The sequence below is a fragment of the Nanorana parkeri genome, unplaced genomic scaffold, assembly GCF_000935625.1.
Source record: "Nanorana parkeri isolate BGI_ZX_2015 unplaced genomic scaffold, ASM93562v1 scaffold276, whole genome shotgun sequence".
In the NCBI taxonomy this organism is placed as follows: Eukaryota; Metazoa; Chordata; class Amphibia; order Anura; family Dicroglossidae; genus Nanorana; species Nanorana parkeri.
The window spans coordinates 902,850-929,734 of NW_017306544.1; the positions used below are offsets into that span (position 1 = coordinate 902,850).

General features: G+C 41.3%; 1 protein-coding gene across 1 annotated transcript in view; it reads right to left on the bottom strand.

The window, feature by feature from the left end:
• Nucleotides 1–6,708: 6,708 nt before the first annotated feature.
• Nucleotides 6,709–26,885, bottom strand: part of SLC41A1 (solute carrier family 41 member 1) — a 54,154-nt gene continuing 33,977 nt past the window's right edge. Inside the window, exons 7-10 of the mRNA XM_018557253.1 lie at nucleotides 23,363–23,442; nucleotides 12,432–12,566; nucleotides 9,238–9,386; nucleotides 6,709–6,894 (exon numbers count right to left, since the gene is read on the bottom strand). Coding sequence (XP_018412755.1) covers nucleotides 6,709–6,894; nucleotides 9,238–9,386; nucleotides 12,432–12,566; nucleotides 23,363–23,442 — 550 coding nt within the window. The remainder of the gene's footprint in view (nucleotides 6,895–9,237; nucleotides 9,387–12,431; nucleotides 12,567–23,362; nucleotides 23,443–26,885) is intronic.

Sequence of the window (26,885 nt, forward strand, 5' to 3'; positions counted from 1 at the left end):
AATCATTTTTGATAGTAGCACTTGATGCTACTAGGGGACTGCTGCGAAATAAAAAAAATGCCTTCTCTGCTCCTAGTCTTGGATGCCTAGAAGGTGTTTGACAGACTTCATTGGGGCCATTTGTCTTGAGTTCTCCAAAAAAATTGGCTTTTCTTGTATGATATATAGTCCTGTAACGGCACTTTACAGTTCTCCATCAACTCAGGTGCATCTCTACATCTCAATCTCTAATGCCCTCTTCAAACCTTCTTTAAAGATTTTATTAACCACTTGCCGTCCGCCTGTTGTAAAAAAACGGACGGACAAAACTGCTGCATTGGCAGGTTGCCGTCGCCAGACGGCATTTTTTTTCTGCGGGCACGCACGGGCAGAAAAGACACGACCAATGCAAACACCCGTTACCGGGTGTTAAACATATAGACGATCGACGGCTCCATAGCCCGCTGATCGTCTATATGTGCTCGTCCCCCCCCCAGCGGATGTCAACTGGTTAAAGAATACGAAAACAGAGAAAAATCACATTCCAAACAAAAAATAGCAATGGCCTCTGGAGGTGTACAGTGAAATTGCTACAGTTCAGATATGTTAATCTGACCCAAACAAAACAGACATCATAAAGCACCAGATGTAATAGCTAGGATTGTAGACAACACTTTTCTTATTTAGTTTAAAGGAAAAACACCAACCTTTGTCGCATCAGTGCAGTAGGGAATGAAGTAGAACACCCTCAGGCCTGCAATAGCCTCCCTCGCACAGATCCTGGGGGCATAAACAAGACTGAAAAGAAAAGCAAGAAAAAAAAATCAGGAAGGGAAAGAATAAGAAAAAATAGTAAGAAAAGGGGGAAAGGGATATCTGTAAAATCACCGCCATAAAATATAACAATCATTGTCTTTGTCCATAGAATTGCTAACAAACGTAGTTCGCACTGCATAATTAATTAACAAGGTGAGGATTAACTAAAGCAATTGGAAAAAGTTGGAGAGAAGTAAAGAGGGTAAATTAAAATTGGTTTCAACATTTTTCTTGCTTATGAATGAGTTCCTGAATAAAACAAAACAGCGATGCTTCCTTTACCCCACTGGAAATTGATAGAATCTTGTCATATTCAAGATAAGATAGACTCTCAAAGACTTTCCAACTGATATATCCTGCATCATAAAATATGTAGGACAAAATCACCGATAAATATGTAAATAAATTACGATTGAATAAGGAGGCAGGCGATGCTGCTAAAAAAAATAAAAAAAATAATAGGTGCTGTGAATAACCTAAAAGTTTACAAAAAGGAAGATTTATGTTTAATTGTTGTAAGAATGTGTGATTTTAATAATCTAGTATAATCCAATGAAATTGTGTCAAACATTCTTATGTTAAATGAATGCCCTGTAGCACATTTCAAATCTTGGAAACAATTCTAATTTTGACAGTATAACCGATTCAGAAATGAGATGACAAGTATGATGTGATCATTATAAAGATGATCTCTGAGGGTCAATAATTATTACCTTAAACTGATCTCTTTTAATCATAAAATATTTGTGACTGATCAATATATAAGAAGATTGAGGGGTAAGAGTGTAATGTGTATCCCTGGATTGGATAAAATCCATCAAATCCATCCAAATGTAGTTTTAGAGATCCCAAGATAAAAGACTAGACACTAGATAAACAGAACAGTAAGTCACCAGCACTCCAATGGTTCGCCAAGCAACGTTCTTTTTATTCCATATGTAAAGTTACATCACTAAGTGTAGCAACGTTTCCAAACACATCATGTTCCGTCATCAGGCAAAACAAAGTGATACATGTGCAGTGTGATTATCACAATATATACACAAGTGCAGGCAAAAAAAACCACAATGGAACATACAAACTCCACCCTCGCTACCATGATTTCACATTCCCTCCAATTGTTTTTAGAGGTCATAATCATACTAATGACCAAAAGGATGTTCAAAGTAGCAAATATCACATTCCTACTAAGGATCAACTTATACCACCTTACTGAATGTGAAATGCAGAAATAGTCGATCACTGCGGTTATAACCTCCCCTCTGGACCTGTCAGTCACGCCAAAAGCATGTCACCGGTACCGCCTCACATGTGTAGAACAAGGGCATGGGTGGTAACCAAGTGTCGTTGGTGACGCCCAGTTGTCCATAATGATGTGGGGAACTGTGGTGCCTGCACGGGCAGTACGACTTGCCATGTGCAGGACAATTTTAAATGAAAAAAATTAAAAACACACAAGTTTATTGTGCCAAAGGAAGGGGTCCAACACATATCAGTCTTAAGACATTGTGATCGCCAAGAATGACAATCATTGTATAAATACCATAGGATGTTACATAGTTACATAGTATTTGAGGTTGAAGACACATGTCCATCAAGTCCAACCTATTGTGTGTGTGTAAAAATCTTTGTTGTATCCCGGGTTCTGTCAACCACATGGCTGTTTTGTGATGAACTAGGTGTTTTATCAGGGGCATCAAATCCGTTTCCCTCCTGAGTGTATACTGAGGAGAAGAAAGAGTTTAGTACTTCGGCCCTCTCCTTGTCATTTGTGACATCTGGTCCTCGGGCTTGTCCCGCTGTCCTCCGGCCTCCGTTCCCGCCGACCCCTGGTCCCGACCCTCGGTCCCGCCGCCTCTGCCGTCCTCTCTCCCGTCTTCTCGGCGTCTCTCGTCACCCATGCTGCTGCGCGCGCGTGTGCTTGCTCTCACTAATATGTTATAATTATACATATAATCAAACCTATAACAGTAAAAAACTGTAGATAATGTGATGAGGAGCGCCCCTAGGCTCTGGTAATAGTTAGTCTGAGATTAGGTTTAAGAAAAATAAAAAATTCAAAAATATGGAGAAATAATCTGGTGACATGCATTCCCACTATAGATGCATGTCATCATGCTGCGTACAGGCTATAGCTCAAGTGCATCCCAAACGTGGTGCAACTGGAAATTGTAGGAACATGTAAGTCAATGAAGGGGGGAGCAAATAATAGAAAGTAATAACCCCATGGTGTTATGTCCACCCATGGGGTAAATGAAAGCAGGAATATTCAAAAGAGCAGAATATTAACAAAGACGGTATAACCCACTAATTCTAATCATTTGTCTGAAAAGAAACAAGTGTACCACAAGTTAATATTAAGACCTTTCAGAGTGACCATATCAGATTGTAAATCCAATACGTCTCTCTGCGTAACAGGTTTTTCTCTCTATTGCCCCCTAGAAGGGGTGCCTTGACGTGGTCAAGGAACATTCCTCTTAATTCATGTGTTTGCTGTTTGTGTTGTGCAAAATGCACCGCTACTGGTTTAGTTTATCAATCTTTCCTCCTTTGGAAAGTTTGGCTAGAGTGACCCTGTCACTGGAAACGCCTTTTGAAGGGGACGATGGTTTTACCAACATAGACAAGGGCACAGGCACATTTGAGCAAATACACGCAAAAGTCGGTATTGCAATTGTAGTACTCTGATCTGAAATTGGTTGCCCTTATGAGGGTGTGTAAAATGTTCACCTGTAATCAGGGAATTACAGATATTAATTTGTGTAATTAAGATTATTAATTTGCAATGGACGATCGGTAAGGGATCAACCATTTTGCATCGTTTGTAAAACGGAGACCCAAAATTTGATAGCATGTATTAAATATCTTTATTTTTTATAAACAAATCATTTTTATTACAACAGTTAATATTAATGCAAAGAAAATATAGATGCTGCAATGCCTTAAAGAGCAACTTTACCAATATCGTCAGAACAAAAAGGTACCTTTAGAAATGTCTAGTAAATGCAAACTACAAACGCATGCTTATAGATAATTGCCTGCTTTTTATTCTTTGCATACCTTGCTTCTTTTTTCCTTGGAATCCCCACATAAAAACCAAAAACATTATATTTTGAGTAAACTGTTTATACTTACACATTATACTTTCCTTTGTTCTTGTTTCTAGGCTTATTAAAAACCATTTACAATTGTGTTACTGTTTGGTATTTTCATATTTAACGTAAATGTACCAAAAGACCAGAAATTGTCAAATACTTTATTATGCAAGTCACCTTAAAGTGACATTAACGCTTCACAGATTAAAAAAAAAAAAATGCATGTAAATCTTTTTTTTTTCCTTTTCGCCCCAGTGCTGCAAATGGCTCCATTCTCTTGCTGCTTCCTATGGAGCCAACCTCTAGTGCGCACTCCCATGTCCGGAACCACAAGCTTTCTAAAGACATTGCCTGTGCAACCACGCAGAGGCAGCCCAACATCATTAGAAACACCTTGCTCCCGTATATACCTCTGCAAGGTAGTTCTTTGTGAAATTTTAAATGAATAAACAGTAACATGTAAATTTGAAATAAAGTTTGTTTAAAAAAAACAAACTACCATACGGAGATATACGGGAGCCGCTGTCAATCACCTGAGGAGGTCTTTCTAAAGACGTCGGGCTGCATGTGCATGGGTGCAGCGTCTTATGAAAAGCTTCATGGGAAGCAGCAAGAGAATGGAGCCACACCCAGAACAAAAGCCATCTGCAGGACTGGGTGGAAAAGGAAAAATAAAAGAAAGATTATATAAAGATTGAATTATCAGGCAGCAATACAGATTTCTCTAAAATCTAGCACAAATCAAACACCAGCCTAGTGACAAGAATAACAGAAGCAGGAACCCAATGTTAATTTATTCAAGAGATAATCCACCAAGAAAACAGTGCAAAATTACCAGTTACAGGCTTGAAATCAGTAAGCCATTTGCAATCTAAAATAGATGCTGCAAGGCGAAAAACCACGAGGGAGAATTATTTTCAGAAGAGATTTCTTATATAAATAACTGAAAAATGGAGCTGAATATTCAAATCAGCCGCGCTCCACGGCTCTTCATACATAAAATCAATCTTTGCCAAAAATCATCAGTGTACACCATCAAACCACTCCTTCATGTGCAAAACACTTACGCATGTCATCCCTTGGGCTTCATCATAGAGGTCAATGGAAAAAGTGAGCTACTGCGTACAATAATAAAATGGTTCTTAGGCTTATGTATTAACTTTAACGCAATTATTCTAGAACCCTGAAGGTTATTGGGCACACTTGATCTTTTACTTTGCTCTACTTTTCAGAAATCAGCCCAACTCAACCTGTTTATCTGGGATGTGGGTAATGCACCCCTGAAATTCAAACATTTCCTGAAAATATATATTAATGCTGCAGGATGAAAGAGCTAAAAGGCAGGCAGAATTAAAACATGGATAATTTACCCTACTGGTTGCATGCTCATTATGTATATATTCGTTTCTTGCTCACTTCTAAAATACCTTAGCAGCAGCACTTTTCAACACCTCTTGCATTGTACTGCATTTCACCAGGGCTGTGTGTAGCATGGTTATCTTTAAAAAAAGGTCAAATAAACCGTATTAATCAGCACCAGCTAAGTGCTTAACAGATTCATTAGCAAAGTTTCATGGGTACAGTACAGTCATTTTTTTCCATCACTCATAGGACACAACAGATTACAGTCTGCCATATTGGAAAGTTTCACATATGCCAGTTAATTGACAAACAGCCTTTCAGTCTCCAGTTTGTGTGGGTATGAGAACTTTGGTTCTCACACCCACAACTGAATAAATATGTATCCTTTATTTTGAAAGGCTATGAGTGATAACAAAATAACTGTACTGTACCCATGAAACTTTGCTAATGGATATGTTAAGCACTCAGCTGGTGCTAATTAATAGGGTTTATTTGACCTTTTTTTTTTTTTTTTTTTTAAATGTAACCATGCTACAACTCACAGCCCTGGTGAAATACAGTACAATGCAAGAGGTTAGGAAAAGTGCACCTCATCACAGAGTTGGGTGTTAGAAAATTAGCAAATATTAGAACCTAAGGCTAATAATATTAAAAGCATCGCTGTGACAAAAGCGCAGCAGCTGCCACTTTTATGGACAGAAATATACATGCAGGCAGCAATCATTTAAATGTGTAATTTTTGCATTTTCCTCCCATTTTGTAAGATGCTATATTCACCATCTCCATTGGTGGAAAAAGAAAATTACTTCCAACAAGGTGGTGGTTGATATACAGACTTTGTGCCTTACCCCTTAAAGCATCACCCTGTGCAATACAAGTAATAAATACTCTGTTATCTGACCTTTTGTAAAACAGTGTTTTTCCATTTATATACAAGTCCTGCAAGAACAGGCATGTTGCTTCTCAATATGTAGGGATGGTCAGGAAAGATTCTGATAAGCCAAACCCATAGAGGTATGCAGCTGTAGCCAGTTTTAGAAGTAAGCTTCTGTAGTCTTTGCAGAAGTTTTAATTTACCACAGCAGGGTGTGACCTCTAGCGTGATTTAAAAAAATGTCTTATTGCAGTAGCACAGCTGAAAACAAAAATACAAGACCACACTTGCTCATTGCTGCTGCTAAAATGCAAGGTAAGAGCTTTAGAATGCTTGTAGTATAAAAGAGTGGGAGGCAATTCTTAGCAGCAGATCTAATGAGTGTGTGTAAGACAGAAAGAGTGTACAGGGCCTACGTTTTGCAGGAAAAAAAAAAAAAAAAGGATATAGTTAGAACCATTTAGAAAACAGGTTGCTCTGCACTAATTGCCGATTGTCCTCATTTGGATCCTTTAGGCCGTAGGAAGGTCCCCATAGTGTTTACTGAATAACAGAGCAAAAATTATCCAGTGACGAAAAGGCTCAGTCTCCAACATCACTGTCCCGGTCTCCAATTAACCAAAGCACATGGAAGCTAAGGGCTAAGAGGCCAGTACCCAGAAGATCACCAAGAGCAGTAAGATAGGGAATTGAGAAGTTATCAGGATCCAGCCCCCTGTTCCACATCCAGTGGACCATCCAGTCTGCAATGTACAGGAGAACCACAACCTGTTATAACAAAAAAAGATCAATTAAAACTGGAAACGAAGCCTTAAAATGATCTCACCTTAATTTAATCAACAGGCCAAATTAATCAGCATGGTTCTGTGGGACAATTTCATGCAAATAAAAAGGAGATTGTAAAAAAGTTTGTGAACCCCAAATTGCTGCAGACCTGGTTCCTATAATGTAGTTTAATTTTCACCTAAGTCACAATAATAGTCAAATATCATTTTCTTTAACACACAAAACAATGTACCCTTCCTTGACTTTACTGAACATTGTTTCAAATTAATGCAATAGTAACTATAATGTACAGGATGAAAATAAATGTCAACACGCAGTTAAATCTCTCAGCAGTGAAGATTTATTACAGTGTAGTCCTAGGCTTAGACCAGTTGTTAGGTTATTGATATTGTAGAGTTTCCTTGCATAGCCACAATTTCTTTTTCTTAAGTTTTGGGTAGAATAGGGAATGTGTACAGCCCTAACAGTTTATTGTCACTAGTTGTTTTTTTCAAGCTCAATCCTCATCCGACACTAGCAGCACAATTAAAAAAAAACAAAAAAAAAAACTTAGATATGACTTGAGACTTTGCCGCCTTGCACAATTTGATCGGCAATCCTAAAGACTTAAACTATATTACTACTCCACTGGTAATAAAGCAGGAACTTATTTGGCTAAGACTCAAAGATCACAGACGCCTTACAAAACATAATTTTTTTGCATTCTGTGATGGTGAAAAAGTTGTTCATCCCCAAGAAATTGCTGATCAATTTAGTGCTTATTGCAAATCTTTATATAATCTTCAAGATGTTCATACTGCGTCTCAACCTACTACATCAGACATTGCTGGCTTCCTAAATGCGATTTATCTGCCCCAGATTCCTCCTGAATCTTTATACAAACGAAACTCCCCTTTTACGACTGAGGAAATTTATCAGACGATTTACTTCTCACCGAACGGCAAATCTCCAGGTCCAGACGGTCTATCGACTGAATACTATAAAATCTTTAAAACTATCCTTGTTCTATTCCTATCACCGGTCTGCCAGTCTATGACCTCATGTGTTCGGTCTCATGTCTCTCATCTTTCTCTTGGCAATGCCCCATAGATTCTCTATGGGGTTCAGGTCAGGCGAGTTTGCTGGCCACAGTAATCGCACGGTCATTGAACCAGGTTTTGGTGCTTTTGGCAGTGTGGGCAGGTGCCAAGTCCTGCTGGAAAATGAAGTCAGCATCCCCATAGAGCTTGTCTGCGGAAGGAAGCATAAAGTGCACCAAAATCTCCTGGTAGACGGCTGCGTTGACCCTGGACTTAATGAAGCACAGTGGGCCAACACCAGCAGAGGACATGGCTCCCCAAATCAACACAGACTGTGGAAACTTCACACTGGACTTCAATCATCTTGCAGTGTGTGCCTAAAACCATTCTCTCACGGTACCAGACAGGTATACATTGGGGGAAATTTATCAAAACTGGAGCAGCCATGCATGGCAATCAGCTTCTCTTCAGTTTGTTGAAAAAGAAAGGAGCTGATTGGTTGTCATGCACAGCTGCTCCAGATTTTGTCTGCTCAAGTGTATATTTTCTTTTTAAAAAATTAATTTTAACAAAAAGTACACCCTGTGGGGTTTTTTCCTCTCTATAACTGTGAACCTCTGGACCCTGCAGATGTTGGTCAATATTGGGAATGTCATTTCTATATCCCTCATGCTTCTGGCCTTCTTTAATAAAAGGTCAAGCAGCTCTGGAGAGTTTGCACACACTATGTGGTGGAATCTCACTGGGTGCATACACAGGCTAAGACCTGAAGTATACTGTATATGAAGGTTTATATCACTCGGGATATGTTTTGAAAATTATTTCTATTTTTCACTTTTACTGATATGAATTGTGTCTTCTGTGTGAACATATACGCACATCAGTGTTAGAGTTGTTTTTAGGTTTATTTGGTTCTTACAATGAAGTTATACTCTATGATGCTTGTTGGCTCTTTCCTCAGCCTATTCTTCCTCTAATAAAAGTGTCGATATCAGCTGTCCTGCCACTATTTTGGGCTGCATATGTACAGTTAGAAATAAAAAAGACCTCCATGGTGCACACAGTTTGGCCATGCCAACCAATAACAGACCAGCTTGTATGATGATAAAGTACACAACAGGTACTTAAGGCAGTAAAATACTTATTATTGCACATTAGGAAATCCCCACATGGCATAATCTTAAGCAAAAGACAAATCCACACAGCTATTATTCACACAACTATTACTAGTTGAAGGAAAAATATATAGAAACCATGTTATTACAAAACATGTTATCTATGGGTATCTACCTAATACTATATGTACCTGTAGCAGTGCTGTCATCATATAGAAGACCATGAAGATCAGAGTCATAGTAGTATGACCACCCTGCATGGAGTTAATGGTATACAAGAAAATTAGATGTCCAGGCACAACCATCAGAAAAAGGACACGTGCTGAACGGGAGTTCACATCTAGTTAAAGAAATGAAAAATAAAATTAGAGTTTATGCAACTTCTTTGTAAACCTATGCTGTGACTATTCATTAATATAAAGTAGAAGCCAGGTCAGAGTAATCCATTTGGGACAGCTGGTCACAACACATGATTAACAGCCCTGTCCAGCTTACAGGACAGGTGATTTTTAAACCTTTCCCTTTGGCATTTTAAAAAAAAAAAAAAAAAAAAAAAAAGGAGAAGAAGAAGAATCACTGCTGACGTTTTGAACCACTATAGGTAATGTAGCAGGAAAGCATGGCTCCTCAGACCCAATTTCTTCCAGAATCTTACACGGCAATGCAGCACACATGCATAGTTCACCCAGTACTGTCAAAACTCTGCTAGACACATTCTTCAATCATCTGTGTCTACAGCAGTAGTATGCACACTGCAATGCTCTGCAAGAATTAATGTTGTGCCTGCAATACATCCCACATTGGTACAATGCCATTTCTGGCAGATTTTCCCCCACTGTATCTTCTCTAGCATATCCTTCACTTCACACTGTGCTCTGCCCTTTCCCCTTCTCCCCATCCACACTATACTACTTGGCATTTATCCCCCTATTGTGCACACTACATTTTCTGGCAGCTCTCCCCGCCATCCACACTAGGTTTTCTGCCGGCTCATTAACCACCTAACCCAAATTATGTACTGTAGCAATTATTCCTCTCTAGTGATGCACATGGGAAACTGTGCCTGCCACCCGACCCAATCACTTGTGGAGAGGCGCATTTCCTATCCCGCAGCTATTTGTCACAAAAGGGGCAGGGATTGCCCCACTGCAAAAGCTGATTGGGCAAGGAGGGGAAAGTGGCGGATGCATTTTTGGGCTTGGGTAAAGGCAGAGAAACTGGGTTCACACCAAGCCTAGGCTCATCTCTTGTCCATGCTATATTCTCTAGCAACTTTTTCCCCGCCAGCTCTCCACTCATTCTCTACATCGTATTTACCCTACTTTCTACAGTAGCTTCTCTTATAGGTCTTCCTCATTCTCCACATATGATGAGGCTACACCCCCCTCCTTTCTCCCCCCGATAAGATGTCACTCCCCCATCCATATTTATCATCTTTCTGCCCCTTTTACCACTATCCCATCACACTCGGCCTCCTCTCTTTTTTTTCCCTAGACAGCTTCCAACTCGGCGTTTTTGCCACTCCGTGATACTTCGTGATTTCTCACTCCAGTCACTACTCTGCCTAACTTTTTTCTGTAATGGTCCTGTGATGCAAAAACAGGGAGTGCCTGATGTGAAGGGAAACTCATAAAGGAAAGGGGGACCTTGATGTTAGGGGGGATCCTGATTTAAAGGGGATGTGATTTTTTTTGTGTGTTATTGCATGGGGTCCCCCCTAAAATCCATACCAGGCCCCTATCTAGGATAAAGGTTTGGTATGGACTTTGGAGGAACGTAGTATGTAAGGTTGAATAAAGACCAGGGTCCATCCAGTTCAACATATGCATGCGAGTATTTATCTTGCTCTAACGCAGCGGTTCTCAACCTGTGGGTCGCGACTCCGTTGGGGGTCAACTTACTATTTGTCAGAGGTTGACTAGCGGCGCCCGCCCGGGAGAGAAACACTTTCTCCCGGAAAGGTTTACTCTGCTCGATCGAGCAGAGTAAACCTTTCTCTGCTCTTTTTTTCTGACATCGGGGCCGCAGGCCGCCGTCAGTCAGAAGAAAAAAAAAAAACACCGTAGGAATGCATAGCTAGATTCCTATTGGCCATTTCACTTTGCAATAGCAAGCTAGCTATTGCACCCGCCCTAGCTATTGCCAAATCTGATCTATGAGGACCCCCAGGTATTTTTCTATTTCTGACTTCCCTAAAGTAACCCCCCAAAGTAGTAGTTTGCGGACATGTTCTTTACGCCCATGTGTATAACCTAACATTTTTCAACAATAAATCCCATTTGCCATCTTGTAGCCTATGCCTCAATTTTGCTTAGATCCTGTTGAAGTGCAAATATCTCCTGTTCGGAATATATTGCTCAGCAGAGTTAAGCATCATCCGCAAAAAAACAAAATTAAGCTATTTAGTCCAATCTCTATATCATGGATAAATTAGATGAACAGGATCGGTCCCAGGACTGAACCCTGCGGCAACCCACTCCCAACCCTTGCCCAATTAGCGAATGACCCATTTATCACTACCCTCTGGGTCTGTTCTTGCAGCCAATTTTCCACCCATGTATATACCATTTCATCTAGACCTATGTTTATGGGGTACGGTGTCGAATGCTTTAGCAAAGTCCAGATACACCATGTCTACTGTTATTCCTTTGTCTAATTAAGTACTTACTTCCTTAATAAAATGTTAATAGATTGGTCGGACAAGAACGATCTTTCATGACACCATGTTGGTTACCATTTATGATACCAGTTTTTATTTGTAAATTCCTGCATGTGGTCCCATATCATGCCTTCAAATATTTTACACAGTATTGATGTTCAAGCTGACAGGCCTGTAGTTTCCCGGTGCACTTCTTTTCCCCTTTTCGAATATTGGTACATTTGCTCTCTGCCAATCAGCCCGGACCATACTGTCATTATACTGCCCATAGAAATGTTGTAAAAGGGTCTGGTTATGACTTTTCTAAGTTCCTTTAGATTCCCCTGGGGTGTAATCCGTCTGGTCTGGCATTTTGTTTACATTTAATCTTTCTAATCCCTGTATTACTCTGCTCTGTTATGTTTTTTACATTTTAGACTGGGGTGCCTTGAGGTTTTGCATACTTTTAAAAACTTGGCGACTGATAAAAAGGTTAAGAAACGCTGGCTTATAGACAAGCATACAACTTTAAACAAATTGTGTCTGAACTGCAAAAATTGACAGACTCTGCAGCCAACCTTCCCATTTGCTGGATATAGGAGCTGTATCTACCTTCAATAAAAATCACATACTTTTTTTAATCTGCAGCAGTTACAAGCAAAAACACCAATGCAAAATGTGCAATTATGCAAAACATTAGCAAATTGTTTTTGTCAGAATTCACATGGCATCTTGCCTCTAACATACCAGAGCTGAAGAAGGTTCTACAAGGATTGGGAAACTTGCAAGGTTTAAGTACAGCGTCCTCTCCAAGGGACCCAGTCATGTGGAGGTAAGTAGATATGCGGCTGGCCTGAACAGCTACAAGGTTCCCTCCGACACCTGGAAAATAAATTTAAATTTTGTGCGGTATTTTATGGTCTTTGGTATACAGGGCTCTCTGTAGTGTGTGTGTGTGTGTGTGTGTGTATATATATATATATATATAAGCTTTGCCAACATATATGTGACAGAAATACAATATATATATATATATATATATCACACACACGTGAAACTCGATTAGAATAATCGTGCAAAGTTCATTTATTTCACTAATGCAACTTAAAAAGGTGAAACTAATATATGAGATAGACTCATTACATGCAAAGCAAGATAACTCAAGCCGTGATTTGTCATAATTGTGATGATTATGGTTTATAGCTCATGAAAACCCCAAATCCACAACCTCAAAAAAGTAGATTACTACATGCAATCAATAAAACATGGATTGTACATAGAACAATATCAGAACTCTGAAAAGTACAAGCATGCATATGTACTCAGTACTTGGTTTGTGCCCCTTTTGCAGCACTTACTTTTGCACGATATTCTAATTATTCGAGTTTCACCTGTATATATAGCCATGCCCAATACACTACGTGGCCAAAAACAAGTCACACATTCTAATATTTTGTTTGACCACCTTTAGCTTTGATTATGGCATGCATTCCCCATGGCATTGTTTTGATAAGCTTATGCAATGTCACAACATTTATTTATCTCCAAGGTGTATTCATTTTCCACCAAGATCTTGTAGTGATGATGGGAGAGTTGGACCACTGCTTAAAGGAGAACTATGGGGTTCTATCTTTTTTTTATTAATGCATTCCTTAGGCTAAATAAGTAAATCATGTAATTACTCTAATTAGCCAAAATGCACAGTAAGGCTGTAAACCCTTATTTAAGGTGGTGGGCGGGGCTAAGCGCCGCAATGAGAAGACATCCCGACGTATCTGACGGGATCCTCCCCACTGATGACTGACAGTGATTCTTGAGAGCTGCTGCGCGTCCACACATATATGGACATGCGCAGCAGCTCTCTCTATACCTGCACGTCCCCGTGTGCCAGCTCCTTCCCCCCTCTCTCTCTCTCCCTGACGCTGACATACTAAAATGATCGTGGATCGCTGATGACAAAGGGGAAGGAGCTCTCTCTCTCTCTTCAGCATTTACTACAAATGGGAAAGTCCATATATGGTAAATGATGTCACTGGAGATCCCTGCTGATCTTCTGTAGTAATCCGGATCCGATCAGCAGGGATCTCCAGTGACATCATTTACCATATATGGACTTTCCCATGTGTAGTAAATGCTGAAGAGAGAGCTCCTTCCGTCATCAGCGATCCACGATCATTTTAGTATGTCAGTGTCAGCAGGGAGAGAGAGAGGAGGGGGGGAAGGAGCTGGCACACGGGGACGTGCAGGTAAGGAGAGAGCTGCTGCGCATGTCCATATATTCGTGGACGCGCAGCAGCTCTCAAGAATCACTGTCAGTCATCAGTGGGGAGGATCCCGTCAGATACGTCGGGATGTCTTCTCATTGCGGCGCTTAGCCCCGCCCACCATCTTAAATAAGGGTTTACCTCCTTACTGTGCATTTTGGCTAATTAGAGTAAACTACATTATTTACTTATTTAGCCTAAGGAATGCATTAATAAAAAAATAGAACCCCATAGTTCTCCTTTAAAGTCTTCTCTAGCACATCCCAAAGATTCTTATTGGGGTTAAGGTCTGGACTTTGTGGTGGCCAATCCATGTGTGAAATCGATCTCTCTTGCTCACTGAACCACTCTTTCACAATTTGAGCCTGATGAATCATGGCATTGTCATCTTGGAATATACCCAATGTTTTTATGCAATTTTATTTTAAATGTTTAATTGATCACTGATCATGGGCAGTGTTTATTCTCTTAAACTTTTTTTCACAGATTTCCAATTTGTCGTGAAATAGGTTGAAACTGACACAAGCAAAGTGACATTCACTATTTTTTCCATAGTCAACAGAGCACCTTTCTCTGTTTACCATGGAATAAAGCAGAGGAGTAACTAGAAACCATAAGGACCCGGTGCAAGAAACCACTGCCCCGCACCCACCCCCCAAAAAAAATTGTTGTACTTGGGTGCCGTTGTTGGCATTACTAAATCTATTGTTATCAAAATCCTGCAATAACCGTAAAGCAGGTTATCATCACTGTGTGATGATATGGGACTACTAGGGTCACATATGCATATTTAGGAATCCTAAATATAGTGCTCATTCGTTAACCCTTTCATTGCCAAGGCGTATTCTGTACACGTTATAATCCTCGGATGTTGATCCTCACATATAAAAAAACGGATGTTCGTCAGTCTCCTTTCCTGCCAACACTCGTGATGCCAGCCTTGGGCAGCGGAACTCAGTAAGCAAGACGGGGGTGTTGGGGGGGTGGCTCTGTTTACTGGCCCCTGGAAGCAATCTGGTGGCAGCTTAGCTGATAGAATTGCTTTCAGTGTAAAGCTACAGCCGCCGGGAATCTGTTTAAAGTGGCCTGCTGCCAACGACGTATGGCATAAGCTGGTGACAGGATCTTGTAATCTTAGACATTGGGTTACATGATACTGCCTTCAGGTGACTGGACACATGCAAACAAAGCTGTGGGACAGCCTTAATATAATCCCCTAACTACCAGCAAGCCTCAGTTTTGTAGCAATCATGTAGAATCATAAGAAAAAAAAGGGAAAAAGGGGAGGGACTAACTACGCCAAGAAAAAAGATTTTACAAATAAGAAAAAAATCCCATTTTCTTGTAGTGCATTATAGGACACAGAATCTTGTAGCCTTAGGTCATGGGGCAGCCAAAAGCAGTTCAAATGGGGGTGGGCAAAATAGAAACAAACACAGACCAGCCCATGTATGAAGAGAAGGGGTTGAGAAAACTCAGCTTGAAGAACCTTACGCCTGAAACTGTTGTCATACGCGGCCTGACCACCCAACTTAAATGTGTGAACTTAAATGTGTGAACAGAGGACCAGGTGCCAGCTTTGCAAATCTAATTAACAGGTGCCTAATGCTCAAAAGTCCATGAGGCCCCATGGATCTGGTAAAGTGGACCTACACAGGAAAGGATGGAACCCTGTCTTTCAGACTACAGGTTACCCCCCCCCGCCCCCTTTTGGTTTATGTAGGCCATTGTCCAACTAAATTGCAGCACTGGATTGGAAATCTACCACACCAGAGTATGCCTGGTTCTGCTGGACAGGCGTATAAAGGTGATCCAAAGACACCGTCTGCTTGTCCCATGCTGCCAACTCTGCAGGGTCTGTACTGTTCATGGGGCATTGGCTGACAGAGTATGGAACCCAGGGGTGTGGAATTCGTATCGCCCGACGCCCCGGACATGTAGTTCCGGGCGCCGGGCAAGTGCTTTTTACACTGTTTTAGCCCTGCTACGGACAAGTAGCAGGGCTGGTTTATATTTTCTTAAATGAGCGCCGAGAGCGCCGCTGCGAACGGGGGGCGGGGAGCGCCGAGAACGGGGGGCGGGGACGGAGCGTGGAGCGCTCAGAGCGGGGACGGAGCGTGGAGCGCTCAGAGCGTGGAGAGCCGAGAGCGGGGACAGAGCGGGGGGCGTGGAGTAGTGACAGGCTCTGTCACCTCCCTCAGCCTCTGCTGCTCATTCCTGTCACACAGGAGTTCTAGCAACAGTGCCTGCTAGAACTCCTGTGTTGGAGGTGACAGGTTGAATAAAGTGTACCTGTCACCTCCAAATGCTATCACACAGGGGATTTGTTAACCCCTGTGTAATAGCAATACAGTTAAGTTTAAAAAATAAATAGTTAAAAAAAAAGTAAAAAATATAAAAAACGTAACTAAATAAAAATGTAAAAAATAAAAAGGCGATAACGTAAAAATAATAAAAAAACAAATGAAAATGTTTTCCAAAAGTAAATAAAAATTTAAAAAAATGAAAACCAGCCGCGCTGCCCCCATCTGCACGCAAATAAACGCGCAGTGTTTTCAACTGCAATCGTGTGCAACCGCACGGGCAGGGCTGTATTGCAGCAGGAAAACGCTCAATCTGCCTGGCAAGGCTGTGGTGCCATTAGAAAATAATGGCACTGACAGCACAATTGGCAGTGGTGTGCGATCCGTGGCTGCCCGGTCATCGTGCACGAAATCGAGCAGATGGCTGGGTGGTCACGGAATCTCACACCACCGCCGATCGTGCTGTCAGTGCCATTATTTTCTAATGCCACCCCAGTCGTTTACCTGCTGCAATACCGCCCGGGCGATCACGGTTGAAAACACTGTGCGGTGCATGTCGTGAAAATAGGTACATCTACCTTTTTTTCAGCGATTGCCACGCAGATGTAAACCCCTAACATGCGGATGCAACCGCTGTATGCAACCGCACACGATCGCACGTCCCGGGATTGCCCAAGTCTGCACCAGCCCTAAAAGGGTAAATTCACTTTCCCAATTTGGGAAAATGGAATTACCCGCACAAATCTCCCTCCCACTATACTTACCTTTCGTCGACCGGTCCTTCCCGTCCACCAATACGGGTGTACCATCTGTACCATGTATTCTGAATTTCGCTCGCTAATAGCAAGCACTCGGTCAACGCGGTCACCTGACGGCACTGACCAATGAGAAGCGCTTTTTAGCACTGCTAAATACGGTTTTGGTTAAAATAATTTTTTTTGTATCAGGACAAGTAGATTGTCATGAAGACAAGTAGATTCGGCCCCCACTTTAGTCCTTGGACAAGTAGTTTTTTCCAAAATTTCCACACCCCTGTGAACCAATTGGCAGGAGATCATCCAGGTATCCCACAGCTAGGTCATGCACTAGAACCTTGATGAAAAACAGAGGCGCTAGATGACTTGTCTCGTATATGTTTTTTGACCAGACAGCTGAAGTCTGACAAACTGACATGTTTGCAACAGGCTGAATAGCAGGATCTGCCAAGGAGAACAAAGCCTTAAAGAAGTCTCCTAACTTTTTGTTCACAGGGTCCTTGTAACAGTTTAATGTGTAAATTCTCAGGTACAAAACACTTATCACATGGTCTCGCGGGAGGAGCCATAAGTTGAGTGGCCAGAATCTGCTATCCCAGGGTACCAAATTCAATAGCATAGTCGGTAATGGTTTGTGTACCCTGTAGGATAAACATGAGCTGCTTGGCAGCAGAGGTGGTACATCAAATACCCTACGAAAGGAGGCAACAAATTTGGGGAAACTGTGTATGGTTTATTGCTCTACCATAAGGGATTCGCCCAGGCCAAGGCCTTATCAGAGAGCAACGATATCAGAAATCCTACCTTTGACCTATTGGATAGAAAGGCATGATTAAGGAATTCAAAATAAATGCCCACTTGGTTAAAGGAAACCATGACATTGATTCAGTTCACCCCCAAAACGCTGAGGGAGAGGAGCTGAACCATATATACCCTTAGCAATTGCTGGTTCATCTGCGTCCGCAGAGGTGGGAGTAGCGACATAAACAACTGGCCGAGAAACACCTTGCTCATGATGGGTCTGCAGTGCCAGGGCGAACTGATCCATATGGTGATCTTGTTGATCCAGCCTAGAGACCAACGTGGGTAAAGTAGGAATACCAGCACTGTCAGGATTCATGGACCTTGCATACTGTTAGGAAACTAAGAAACCAGACAATGGTATCATTACTATGCTTGCAGACAACATGGTCAAAGAAAGTGATTGGTTCCACCCAAGGGGATTGAAAAGTTACTGAATCTCAGAGAATATCTGTAAAAAAATAAAGGCAACTGGACTTGCTATAATTTTCTTGAAGACGTTTCACTGGACATCCGACCAGCTTTCTCATTTCAGAAAGCTGGGCGGATGTCCAGTGAAACGTCTTCAAGAAAAATATAGCAAGTCCAGTTGCCTTATTTTTTTACAGATATTCTCTGAGATTCAATCCCCTTGGGTGGAACCAATCACTTACTTTTTTCACTGGACATCCGCCCAGCTTTCTGAAGTGAGAAAGCTGGTCGGATGTCCAGTGAAACGTCTTCAAGAAAAATACAGCGAGTCCAGTTGCCTTGACTTATTTTTTTACAGATATACCATGACCTGGATGAATGAGAAACTTCACTGAATCTGAGAGTTTATAAAAAAAATAATGAGTATCCATCAAGATCAGGTTTCTTGGCCATCTTGAGAGACTTGATAGCTATACTAACTTTGAGGCATTATGTCTTCGAGGGACTGCAGGTTTTTGAAGAATGCCTCTGCTTTTGCTGCAGTGTACAGCTTAGCAGAAAGAACAACTCAATTGGCACCAAACGCTGAGGGAGAGGAGCTGAACCAGACATACCCTTAGCAACTGCTGGTTCATCTGCGTCCACAGAAGTGGGAGCAGCGACATGAAAAACAACTGGACGAGAAACACATTGCTCCACAGGTAAGATGATGGGAGCCTATTTTGCCAGAAAATAGGGGCAAATTTACGTTCAACAAATCGAACACAATTAGCAAATAATGGAATCTGGTTTGTTACTTTTATTCCTGCCCAGCGAAGTTGACGTTCAGCTATGTCCATAGGACATATTTTGAGCTCAGTCTTAAAGTTATTTAACTTCCGGTTAAGGTCTGGGGTGGGGTTATGTTTAAATTCCTCCGAGGCATCATGTTGAGCCACCATCTGTATAACAACCTCTCAACACTGCCTTGTAAGCCCCCCAAACCATTAGGATGAAAGTAATCAAGAGTCACCTGTCCCAATGCATCTCTAACATCCCCACGGGACAAGGGGGATTAATTGAGTAACCGGCTAGATGCACCTTGGTCAGATATCAAGACACATACAGTTAAAGGAGACCGCATCATGATCAGACCATGGTATGGCCAGGATTCCAGCAGCAATGGTTACAGGAAGGAGATTTCAGTGTATAAGCACATGGTCAATCCTAGTAAACTTATAGTGAGGGGCTGATTGATACATATAGTCTCCTGTAAATGGATGAAGTTCCCTCCAAACATCTACAAGTTTGTATGTCACCAGCAACTCTTTAAACATATGGAAGTAAGAAACATGAATTGAGGTCCAATTTTGGATTTTGCTCTACATTGGAATCTCCACACATATACAGAACCCTCGAAGAAGTCTGAGGGTAGGCCAATGGGAATGACTGCCTTTCACAGTCAACCTATGGCCGGCAAGCGCGGGCAAAAAAGTGTGGAGCTACGTCATCTGGGGCCCACCTCCTTTGCCGGGCAGCTGCTAGTGCACGTGTGCTGACGCTTTGGCCGCACACGCACAGCTCCACTTCACTCAGTCACACATCTGATTGAATTTGTGATGTCTGGGTGATGAGGGGAGCATATATAAAATGGAGAGAGAGTACCTGGTGACATGCAGGAAGCCTTTCTGAATGCGTTCTCAGTCACAGAAACAGGTATGTGATCTGGATCAAGTGTTTTTCTTTCTACACCATCTGCTGGTCACCATACCTTGTTGTATAAGAGTCTGTGTGCAAGATCTAGTTTAGAGGTTTCGTTTTGCCGTTTACCTGTTGGAGGAGTCTAGTAATATGTTAATACTCATTGTGGAATCTAATTTGTGTGCATTGGTCTTTGGTAGACCTCTGCCATATGCATACAGGTGAAACTCGAATAATTAGAATATCGTGCAAAAGTTCATTTATTTCACTAATGCAACTTAACCCCTTCGTGACGGGAGACGTACACTGTACGTCCAGCCACAAAGGGACCAAATGACTTGTCACGTACACTGTACGTGACGAGTTATTTGCTGCTTTAGAGGGCTGTTAACCGCTGAGAATCAGCTTTTAACATTCATTAATGGATGCCCTTACTACAGAGGCATTCATTAATGAAAGGGTTAACCTTTTTCAGACACCCGATACCTTAATATCGGGTGTCTGAGAGTCAAAGCAGAGCTGACACACATGCCTTCTGACAGCTGTATAGATCGAGATATATCTCTCTCAAGCTATACTGGCTTTTTTTTTTTTCTTTCATGAATAGATACATAATGTGTCTATTCCTATAATGTATGTATTCCTGAAATAAGAATGTTTGCTGATCATTGTTGCAACAATCAGAAAACCTTTAGTGACAGCTGAATCCTGAACTGCTGCAGGATCAGTGTCACTAACTTATTATCGGCTGTTCTGAAGTTTGAAGCAGCCTGATAATAACCAAAAATTTATTAATTTATCAAGCAGTAACAGCGAGATTAATTCACAATGACTGCTTGATATAATTAAATAAATAAAATAACATTTTTAAGTTAAAAAAAAGTGAAAAGTGTAAAAAAAAAATGTGTAAAAAATAAAATAAAGGGACAAATGAATGTATTTATTGCATTTTTTCTAGCTGTGCTGGTTTTGTAAAAAAAATACTACAAATTACAAATCAAAACATTTGGAGCACTTCATGCTTCCTTCTGCAGACGAGCGCGATGGGGATGCTGACTTAATTTTCCAGCAGGACCTGGCACCTGCCCAAACTACCAAAACCTGGTTCAATGACCGTGGGATTACTGTGCTTGATTGGCCAGCAAACTCGCCTGACCTGAACATTGATCTTTTCATTGTTAGGACATTTCACTATTGGCCTAGTCCTTCTCCACTTTGTCGCTCTTCCTGCAGTTTTCATGGGGGAGGTTGAATGCTTGGGCTCCAAAACTGTGTCCTTCTGTTTTAGGATTTGATGCAACACTCTGCATGTGGTCATATCGATTTGCAGTAAGCCATCGCTGGTATCTAGGTCTATATTATGCAGTGCATTCATGTAATTAATAGAATAGAAGACTTAATGTGATCTATTCATTTACTACCTTATAGCGATCTGGATTTTTCTCCTGAAGAAGCCACAAATGTGGGGAAACATGTAGGACACTCTACAGTGCAGATCACTTCATTATCCACCTAAAAGGACTATATGACCAGCAATAACATCTTTTTTTCCTATAGACATGTATTAAGATGCATGGCCAGTGCACATTTCACTATATTTGGGGTGTAGCACTAGGACCCTCCTCTCTTGAAAAATAATATCTTGTATATGTTAAAGAAATAGGTCTGTAGCTGGCAGGGTTGGTGGGCTGGTTAGGGCAGGCTTTGGTATGACTAATGTGAGCAAGGGAAGTTTCTTGAGCAAGTTGGTGGCCACACGTTACATAAGCAGGTAGATTAGGGATCAGTATTTCTTTACAATCCTTGTAGTATGCGGCATCGAGCCCCTCAGTGCCAGGACTCTTACCCGGGTCCATAGTTTGCATGGCTTTCTTTCCTCCCGTGTCAGATGTAATGCCAGAGTTTGTCTAGTATATGCACGAAAGACAAGTAGTCTAAGATCTTATGTTCTGGTGTACTAGAATGAGGAAAGTTGACAACCATGGCTACTTTGTAGAGGGATTGGCAATATGCTCTAAAAAGCTTATGCTATGTCTCTGGTAGCATATACCAAAACGTTATTACGTTTTTATTTTTGAGATGTAAATTAAAGGGTTCGTTCACGTTCCCAAAAAATGTGAGAAAATTTACTTACCACATCACTCCACCGCCTCTTCTGGCCCCTGCTGTGCATATCTTTGTTTTGCCACTGCCAAACAACCCCCCTGAAACCCAGTGTGCAGTCCATGCACTGCAGTGAGCATTCAGTATGGTGCTCGCAGAGTGCTCATTGGTCAGCACGGTCACATGAGCATGCAGATCGTACACCGGCGGGATGGGGAGAGGGATTGGCAGAGGTACGCAAAAGGTATGCACAGCGGGGGCTAGGAGTGGTGTCCTTAAGTTCATTTAACACACACAGGGACCATGGGGGATAGAAGCAGCCACCCTGCAGAAGGAAGGACAGTGTCAGCACAAATTCAGAGATGATTTGAGGATCTACAGTACAGCCAAGTGATACACAGATAAGATACCGTTTTGTTAAATAGTTAAAGGTACTTAAATGCATTTTTAAGACTGAATTCCTGCATTTAGTGTCAATTTAAACAAACATTATGCAGGGGCAGAGTGGATCTCACCTCAGAAGCAGATAAATCAAGGGTCTCCAATAGGGAATTTCTTCTTGGATAGCCACTGCCAAGTTGTAGTTCATAGTCTTGCCTTCACTTCCTTTGTACAGCAGTTATGCAGAGTGAAATAGGACTAAACAGTTAAGCACCAGTTTGACTCTGCTGCTAAGTAAACTGCATCATTTAACAAACCTGAAGGCATATCCACCCTTTTTTCAGCACTAGTTTGGTGTGAAGACCATTGTGAAAAGTGGGTGGCCACTGCTCTATGCCATCATTCAATGATGTTGGAGGGCAGGTATATTTAAGAGCATTAAAAAAAACCCCAAACAATAATTACAATAGTACATTATAGTACCCAGTAATCTATTGTTTACAAAGCAGATTATATTTCTGCTCTGCCATAGAAAAAAGAGAAAGCAGCTGGAGAAATCATTGCTGCATTATCATTCTACAGAATGATGATTTTTTTTTTTTTAAATATGCTTTATCATTTTGCCTTAGTATGCATGCTTTTGCACCAAGATGTCCCTGGCAACAATCCATCTCAGGAAAACAATATTAAATAGCAGGTAAAATATATTTTCAATGCTAGATTCAATGCCCCTTTCCATGAACATTTACCCAAAAGCATCAACAAGCTTTGCAATGTGCCCCTAGATATACAATCATTTTCTGATCTGATTTATAGGATTGGAATACAAGCCTGATATCTATGGGCTGCCTTACAAATTATAATTGTCAAGAAGCAATGTTTTTCGTAGATGCAGAGTTGAAAGAACTCATACTCACACTTTTAAGAAATATCATATACAGTACCTATCATAGGGATAAAACAAAACAAAAAAAACTTACCATTTATGACTGGAGTAAAAACTGCTATTCCAGCAAAATTTGGGTCAGACACAGTTTTGTCCAAAATTAATCCCCCTAAACTGAAAAAAAAAAAAAAAGGCATTAAGGTATGTTAGGGCAAAAACATATATATGCAGTGCATATATTTGCAATACATGCATGTTTCCCCATCCCTAGAGATCAGAAAGTGCATAGGATAGCCCCAGATAGGTGGTGGTACTCTACTAGATTATCTCCAAAACCGTTTTCAATATCTTCTTACACATCTGAAGTGTGCAGTGGGCTAGATCCAAAATAATAGTTATGTTGATCCACCCCTTGTTGCAGGATTGAAGCATGATTTCATCCTTAACTATTAAGTGTACATTCCTAGGATGTCCCTGGGCAAGGTGTACTCTATCCAATTCCAGGGTAGAGGAAGGTGGTCTCCCTAGAATAGAGTTAAGAATTCCAGTGGCTGTTGCTTTCCAATCAGCTCCTAAGGTGTTCTCCACTCCAAACAGATTTATGTTACGATATCTGCAATTGTTATGGTCATCCAGGTGTAATTGCAAAAAACATCAAAAGGGAAATATCAGGTATCTGTTTAGACCCCTAATATTTCCCCGAAGCCCCAACAGTAAAAAAATAAAAATATTTAATAAAAATATATTTAAAATTTTGCAAAGGTTAGAAAAAAAATATTTGGTTTGACTTTTTTTCCAGTTTTGTTTTTGAAAATTTAATTTTGGTGCACCTCTACCGAATAATGTCCCTATTTATGATTTTGAGAATTGCAATTAATTAGGTTCCCCCCTTAAGCGCCTCTTTTCAAATGTACAGAACAAATGTAATTTCTTGAGGTGATCTTCATAGCTTAGGCCTTCCATCCCCCTTATTACTTCTGTAGCCCTTCTATGAACTCTCAAAGTTTGAGAACATCTTTCCTGAGAGTTGGTGACCAAAACTGAAGCCTTTTTTTCTAAACTTCCCGGGAATGGGAGGTGTTATTTTGAGGCTGTCCTTATAAGTTTGCTTGCCAGTGTCCACTCAACTAAAGGTAGCTGCATATAACCCATGTCTAAGTTCTGATCATGTGGCCTTTACTGTACAAAAAACTGCTAGAATATTCTGGCTACCAAGCCCAATAGCTAAACCTTGTGCATCAAAAGTTACTGAAAATCATATGGCATCTGTACACACCAAGAATAGAAAGACATAATTCGTACCAATGTATCTTGTGTTGACAATATCCTGTGACCTGATCTCACTGCATCTCCCTATATTGGAAGTCCAAAAGTACCCCCTTTGTCTCCTAACATGGAATCTGCAGGTTTTCTGCTTGTGGATAGCAAACAATGTAAGATTAGGTGAGGAGCTTCTCATTTCTTAAAAACACACACGTCGGAAGACATATCCTGTGGTCCTGGAAAAGATGTAACAGTTTTTTAAAAGGGTCAAATTATTGGCCTGCATCACGCAATAGAAAATAAAAGAGGTTCCTTAAATTATTAACCTCCCTGGCGGTATGATTATGTCAGGAATTTTGTACCAAAAGCGGTACAATTTTTTGCATGGAAATTTGTAGGCCTGCAATTCTTGGTAAATCTTAGGAATAACTCACCTAAATCTGTCCAAACAAGAGTCCAGTAGACATCCCTGGTATGATAAAGTTTGAAACACGAAATTAAAAAATACATTTTCGGGCCGCATACAGCAGAGGACGCCACGGGCTCGCAGGGACAAGGTGAGTGTCACTTTTCTCTGCAACCCCGAGTCTGGCTCGGGGTTACCGCTCCTAGCATTGAAAATTCACCCCGAGCCAGACTCGGGATTACCGCCAGGGAGGTTAAAATTGGGTTAAGGACTGTCCAACGCATTAGCAGGATAGTGGTTCACCGCCTATAGCGTTAGCTTTGCAATTGCCCTGGGGAGATCCTGAAGCAGCTTAGGAGATAGATGGCAGCTGGACGTGGAAATCTGATCTGGAGAACAAGAAAGAAACCATCTTGTAGACCCAATCCGATCACTTCGCAGGTATACTTGTCCGAGATAATCTGGGACCGTTGAAATGCAAAAAGTTTAGATTTACCAAAAGGTACCAGGACATTTTTAAACTTAAGGTTTCCCCTACAGACTTGATAAGGGCCGAGAACAGTTATTTTCCCTAAAGGATGGCTGATTCTGAGGTCTCCATGTCACTACCAGACTGATCCCACCTGGGATCCGAAGCTCCAGGTGTATCAGCTGCCACCATTATATGCTCCTTAATGTCAGACACCATGGACAGGATATGTGCGGCAGTTTACTGGAGAAAGCGTGGGACAGGACACACTAAGTAAAACAAAGCCAACCATAGCCAAAGTACAGAGAGCTGTAAAAAGACAGAGGGGTGCCAGAAGATCCTGAATAGTAGTAGAAACGGCAAGTAGGCAGCTATAAGGAACATAGTGGCAGGTGTGCAAGCATCACTGGGATGGGACTCACTCCCACAGGGAAGGCTGCAACCCTTGCAAACTAAGAGACCCTCTACCCAAATTCTCATCTGTCAGGGACCCAGCAGTCTGCCCAGTCACATCAGCCACCGCCATAGCTGAGGCACACTTTACCAACTAAGGCTGTACATCAAAAGGAGAGGGGGCCCCATTAAGACCATGTATACAGCATCCAGGAAGATGCTGCGGGTGGAAGTGAAAGAGACTGGCAGCAGCCCTTGTTAAATATAATGGCTCCTGGCCCAGAATAAGCTGCTTCCTCAAGAAAAAAAAAATGCCTTGGCTTCTCGCTCCACCTCCCACAATGCAAATAGTGAGCAACGTGGACGTCCACCTCCAACAGAGGCAGGTGGCCAACACACATGGCACCATGCATACCACCCTGGTGGAGAGATGGATCTCCAGGGAGAAGGCAGATAACCTCAGGCTTGGACCAGTGCACCTTCTATCTGCAGAGGGACACTGTGCCTGGTTGATCAGGATCTACTAACAGGCTGCTCTGCCGTGACACAGAGCCTTCTAAGCTAGACCTGCTGAAGTGAGGAACTGCATGCCCTCGCTGGCAGGACTGGGGAATACATCTAGTTTGTTGCCTAGCCTGCTGTTGTTTAAAGAGTTCCTTGATGTGAATAAAAATATATCATTAGTAAAAACCAACAGGAAAAAAAAAAAAAATAGAAAAATAAATCCCTGCACAGATTCTTAGGTCCCAACTCCTTGACATTAGGCAAAAACTGAAATGATATGTTAGCAACCAGGGCGTTGGGCAACAGCTGGAGTCTTCCCTATGCTGTCTTTTGCGTCTAGTGTCCTACCTCTGCAGTTGGCAGTATAACCCAGTGGTGAAGACCTACAGATCCTTGCTGTATACTTAAATGAACGGTAGAAAAATACAAAACAGTATTTTTATCGTGTGTGTGTTGGGGGGGCTATGCAAGGCTGCCCTAACAGCTTCAATTTGCCAATATCCAAAATTACCTATATATTGTGGTTTATGATCAAGAAATATTGTGGTTTATGATCAAGAAAAAAAAAAAACAAATGTCATT